Source organism: Sprattus sprattus, assembly GCF_963457725.1.
Source record: "Sprattus sprattus genome assembly, chromosome: 2".
Classification (NCBI taxonomy): Eukaryota; Metazoa; Chordata; class Actinopteri; order Clupeiformes; family Clupeidae; genus Sprattus; species Sprattus sprattus.
Window position 1 is genome coordinate 55,487,860 of NC_137921.1, and position 5,618 is coordinate 55,493,477.

Consider the following 5,618-nt stretch of genomic DNA (forward strand, 5'->3'; position numbering starts at 1 on the left):
AAAAGAGAATGGCTACGAAAATAAAGTACCCGAAGAAGCATTTAGTACATTCAGTGAAACACTTGTTGCAAATGGGGTTGTATATGTGTCCGGAAGGTTTGAAAAAACTGATGAAGCCCTGATCTGCTATTAGGCATCAATATATTCTAAATAAGATGGCCACACCCCCGCCAAGTCAAAATCCCTTATCTCACACTGTGAATGGAAGTGAAAAAGAGTTCATGCGGCCTCCGGGTTTTCCGTAATCCTGATGACAAACAGACACAAAAATCTATTTGCATGCTTTTATGTGTTCTAAACTAGATATGCATGTATTTTTGCTGACTGTGCTGCAACTGTGACTTTGTTTTAAAACTCCATGTATCTGTTACTGTCTATCTGTTACATTTCTATGTCTTTACAAACAGTCTAATATTACACCTTCTGTGAAGTCGGCCGCCATGTTAAAGCATGGATCACTGCCCTCTCTGGTTGTCTCTGTGAGGCTTCAGGGCGTAGAGGGGTTGTAAAGGTGCAGAGGGGCTGGGATCAGAGGACATCAAATGGCTTGGAGGTCAGAGGTCAGCCTGAGGGCCTGAGATCAGAGCCTTCTCCTGGGGGGAGTGAAGGGCCTGCTTCCCCCTAGAGAGCTGTGGGAACCCAGGGCAGACAGGGCATGATAAAGCCCAATGATAAGACAGAGATGGGCTGGGAGGCTTGAAAAGAGCTTGTGGTGAATATTATCAACAGCAGAGGGAATCTTTTGTCTCCCAGAGTTGAGCAATGATGGTTTTATTTCATTTTGAATCAGCCCGTTACCACACACATAGCCAGCGTGTGTGTCTCAAGTTCATGAAAATGAGAATACCGTGCATATTTTGGATGATGGATTGATATTTGGAATATGGCTGTAACAGCCTTACTTTTCCCATTATACTGGAGTAGGAGAGTAGAACTATCAGGAAAAGAATAAAAAATAAAAATAAACATAGTTTCTCATTTTGTTTTTCTTCATGACCCCCCTCTTTCTGTCTCTCCCTCTATCTGTTTTTCCTTGTGTCTCTGTCTGTCTCTCCCTCTCTCTGTTTCTCCTCGTGTCTCCTTCTCTCCATCTCTCAGACTAAAGCGAAGGAGCTGCCTCTCTCGGCCGTGCGCTTCATGGAGGAGCTGGGCGAGTGCTGCTTCGGCAAGATCTACAAGGGCCACCTGTACCTGCCGGGCATGGAGCACGCGCAGCTGACGGCCATCAAGACGCTGAAGGACTTCTCCGGCGCGCAGCAGTGGACCGACTTCCAGCAGGAGGCGGCGCGCATGGCCGAGCTGCAGCACCCCAACGTGGTGTGCCTGCTGGGCGTGGTGACGCAGGAGCAGCCCGTCTGCATGCTCTTCGAGTTCCTGCCGCGCGGCGACCTGCACGAGTTCCTGGTGATGCGCTCGCCGCACTCGGACGTGGGCTGCAGCAGCGACGAGGACGGCGGCACGGTGCGCTCCAGCCTGGACCACGGCGACTTCCTGCACCTGGCCATGCAGGTGGCGGCGGGCATGGAGTACCTGGCGGCCCACTTCTTCGTGCACAAGGACCTGGCGGCGCGCAACGTGCTCGTGGGCGAGCAGCTGCACGTTAAGATCTCCGATCTGGGGCTGTCTCGGGAGGCCTACGCGTCGGACTACTACCGCGTGCAGCCCATGGCACTGCTGCCCATCCGCTGGATGCCGCCGGAGGCCATCGCCTACGGCAAGTTCAGCACGGACTCGGACATCTGGTCGTTCGGCGTGCTGCTGTGGGAGATCTTCAGCTTCGGCCTCCAGCCCTACTACGGCTGCAACAACCAGGAGGTGATGGAGATGGTGCGCAAGCGGCAGGTGCTGCCCTGCCCCGAGGACTGCCCGCCGCGCGTCTACACGCTCATGGCCGAGTGCTGGCACGAGGGGCCGGCGCGACGCCCGCGCTTTAAGGACCTCCACACCCGCCTGCGCGCCTGGGAGGGCATCTCGTCGCACGCCAGCTCCAGCACGCCCTCGGGCGGCAACGCCACCACCCAGACCACCTCTCTGAGCGCCAGCCCCGTCAGCAACCTCTCCAGCCCGCGCTACGCCGGCTACATCTACCAGGCGGCACCGCAGGGCCTCCCGCCGGGCCAGATCGCCGGCTACATGGCAGGGCCCATGACAGGGCCCATGGCCCAGGCCCAGCGCTTCATCCCCGTCAACGGTTACCCCATCCCGCCAGGCTACGCCGCCTTCCCCGCGGCCCACTTCGCCACCGGTCCCCCGCCCCAACCCGTGGCGCCCCGGGTGGTGCAACACTGCCCGCCGCCAAAGAGCCGCTCCCCCAGCAGCGCCAGTGGCTCCACCAGCACGGGTCACGTGACCAGCGTGCCCTCCACAGGCTCCAACCATGACGCCAGCACGCCGCTGCTCTCCCACTGCGTCACGCTGGCGCCCATGGCCTCCTTGCCAGGCGGCGGCTCTATGCCCATATACGGACACATGGCCCAGAAGCATGTGCAGATGGACCCGTCACAGGCAGTGCTGCTGGCCGACTCAAACAGACTCATGTACAGCGAGTCCATCATCACTGCAGACCTGTAAATACACCCAACGTTCCCCGCCGATTCTTTTCATTTGTTCATGTTTTTATTTTCTGTTCTCATAAGAAAGATTATAATTATTAATATTTTTAAACTTGCTTTTTGTAAATAAGTTAAAAAAAAAAAATAACCCTGAATGAAAGATTTATATTCTTAGAAGTTTTTTGGATTGTTTTGGAGACAAAATGCTAAAAAGCAGGACAAAAGCACAGCCGGTGTGGTCTGGTGTTTTGGCAGTGCTGTTTGGTGTGACAAACCTTGAGCTGTGGACTCCCTTCCTTTCCCTGCTGTCTCAGACAGCCTCCTCCCCAGCAGTCCATACCTCTCCCCAGCACAAACCCAAGCCAATAACCTTGAGTACTCACACTGGCCCTATGTTGTGCCTTTCTTCTGCTAGAAAAAGAACCTTTGGAGGGGAGCGTGGTCGATTTTGACTCTGTCTCGAGCTTGCATCAGCATGCTTTGTCTCACACTCTCCCTCTATCTCTCTCTCCGTCTCTTTAGCTCAATGTCATCTCCCCTTTGCTACAGCAGGAGCTTAAACCCTTCCTGGACCTGAGTGATGGACTTCAAAGTACCACGGGTGAGCTTCTGGCAGCCGGAGCGCTCTTAAAGGGCCAACCCCTCTGGCTGAGAGGAAAGACGCTTGGAATGAAAGCCCTCGTGCCCTTAAACACAATGTCAGCGAAAGGGCTGTGTGAATGTTTATGGACAAGCATTATTCAATATTACTGCAGCGCCTGCCCTCTGCTGAGTTCTGAGGGCTATAACACACACACACACACACACACACACACACACACACACACACACACACACACACACACACACACACACACACACACACAAAGATCAACATAACTCCTTACATGGAGGAACACACTATACACACAAAAAGAAAAATACACGCACACACACGTCCTCGCACAGAGCGAGAAAGCGAGCGCGAGCCTCCAGGGACACAGTGCAGAGAGACTGATAAACCCTTAAGTCATGTACACACACAAACACATGTATATATATACATACATACACACTGATAAACACTCTCTCTCTCTCTCACACAAACACACACACACACCAGAGATCCAGACTGAGAGCCCTATGACTCCGTATATCTTCACCATACTCTGTGAAACACACAGTCACCCCAGTGCCTATGGAATAGGTGTGAGCTCATGAGAGCTCCGAGCCAACAGGTGTTTAATATCACTAATCAGCTCCCAGGCCCACCAGCAGACACATTAACTCCATCCATAGTCTCATAGAAGGACGGGAAGAAAGAGACAGAGCTTTACATCCTTCACATGAATCAGCTGTAGATATTTTCAGGGTTATGAGACATTATCTGCAAGGACTGCACACAGAACTTCACATGCATTACAGGAATGAAACGGAAAGGTCTTTTAACCTTAGCTCTCACATTGACCAGGATTCATATAAGCAGCTAAAAGTCACTATTTGAATGTTTTTGTTGCTATGCAACTGTTTAGTACAAAGACACCCCTTGGCATGAGTTAAAGACAATCATCCTTATTTTCAGGGTACTTAATGAATTTAATAATGTTACAATGCATTCTGTACAGTCTAGCTACACTTCCGAGAGGCAGGATGGTTTAAGGTTGTGCTCTGCTAGACAAGTCACATAAGCTCCGTTTCTGCATTTTACACCTTGCCTTCAACCTTTTTAGTTTTATAACTACAATGTTACCTACCTAGGCATCTGAAATTAGTTTTATACACTACAATGTTACCTACCTAGGTATCTGAAATTGTATACAGGTATCATCTGTTTTTTTTTTTTTTTTTTTTTTACATGTACATGATGTTTATCCCAGTTCAAAAACCACTTAAAAACACAGAGACTGTGAATCTTGGTACTGGGGATTTTTCAGTGTGCTGTTTTACCTGAGGTGCCTTTTTGTGTAGAGGAATGGACCTTTGAAGAATGGGCTGAAAAGGTTTACAGCCACATGTTTATTGACCAAGAGGCCTTGTTTTTTGTTTTGTTTTTGGTACTTGTGAGAAGATATTTGCACAAATGTTTTGTATTGCAAAATCAAAATTAAATTTCATTGTTTGTCATATGTTGGTTTTCTTTGATTATTCACTTACCTAAACAAGGGAACAGCTCAAGGCCCACTTATCCTTTCCCGGTTGATTGCATTCTGTAACCACTAGGTGGCAGTAACTACTTTACACTGCTGAAGAGCTGTGATGGTCAACCGTTGTTCTGGGTAGGGGGTGTGCAGCTGTATATTCACCTGCCTTTCAATGGACAACTTATGAAGCATTGGGAATAAAAACAGCTTACAGTGTTTTCTTTCCAATTGATTGTTTTCCACAGTCAGACCAGATCTGTCTCCAACTGGGTGTTCTGAATTTCTTTGCTTATCCATTGTGGAACACTCAAAGCTTAAACCAAGAGACTCTTTGAAGCTATTTGTGCTGTAAGCTTTCTTAACATCTCCGTTTGTGTACTCTTTTAGCCATGTCATGTTGAGGCCTTCAGTTGTATTAAGAGCACACACTAAGAGTACCTAAAAGTGGCTCTTCTTAGAGCCTGTACACCACACAGAACCTGTACTGTTTAAAAGCATTCTGCATTGAATCAATGGAGTTAGAACTTCTAAGGCTTCTTGCTAGGGGACAGGGAGAGTTGTGCATAAATATCATGTGCCATATCCTTGTGACTGCGACATGAACTGCCCCCACATGAAAATCAATCAGATTTTAGTTTCCATGTTAGTTGGTGGTGTCCATGAGCAAGGACCATGGTGACCCAACAGTACCCAATCCTCCAGTTTATGAACAAGTGGCTGAACAGGAGGAGAGTCGACATCATGGTACATCAAAGATGTCTATTCTGTGTAAGTTACTAAGCCATATGCAAGAGCAGCCTTTAAGCAGGCTTATGTGAGGGACCTAGTCTAGGCTCGTCCTGAAAGTTAGTGACCTGTCTGTAATCATGTGATCTGTCCATTCCTAACAGTAACCATAAATCATACATCACCCACCACTCTAGGCATATTCAGAAATCCAACAATG

The 5,618-nt window shown here is 49.0% G+C and overlaps 1 protein-coding gene across 1 annotated transcript in view; it reads left to right on the plus strand.

Moving 5' to 3' along the window:
- Positions 1-3,129, plus strand: part of ror1 (receptor tyrosine kinase-like orphan receptor 1) — a gene marked incomplete at both ends in the record, with an annotated part of 43,487 nt that extends 40,358 nt beyond the window's left edge. Inside the window, 2 exons of the mRNA XM_080831916.1 lie at positions 1,099-2,567; positions 3,075-3,129. Coding sequence (XP_080688042.1) covers positions 1,099-2,567; positions 3,075-3,129 — 1,524 coding nt within the window. The remainder of the gene's footprint in view (positions 1-1,098; positions 2,568-3,074) is intronic.
- Between the last annotated feature and the right edge of the window lie 2,489 nt (positions 3,130-5,618).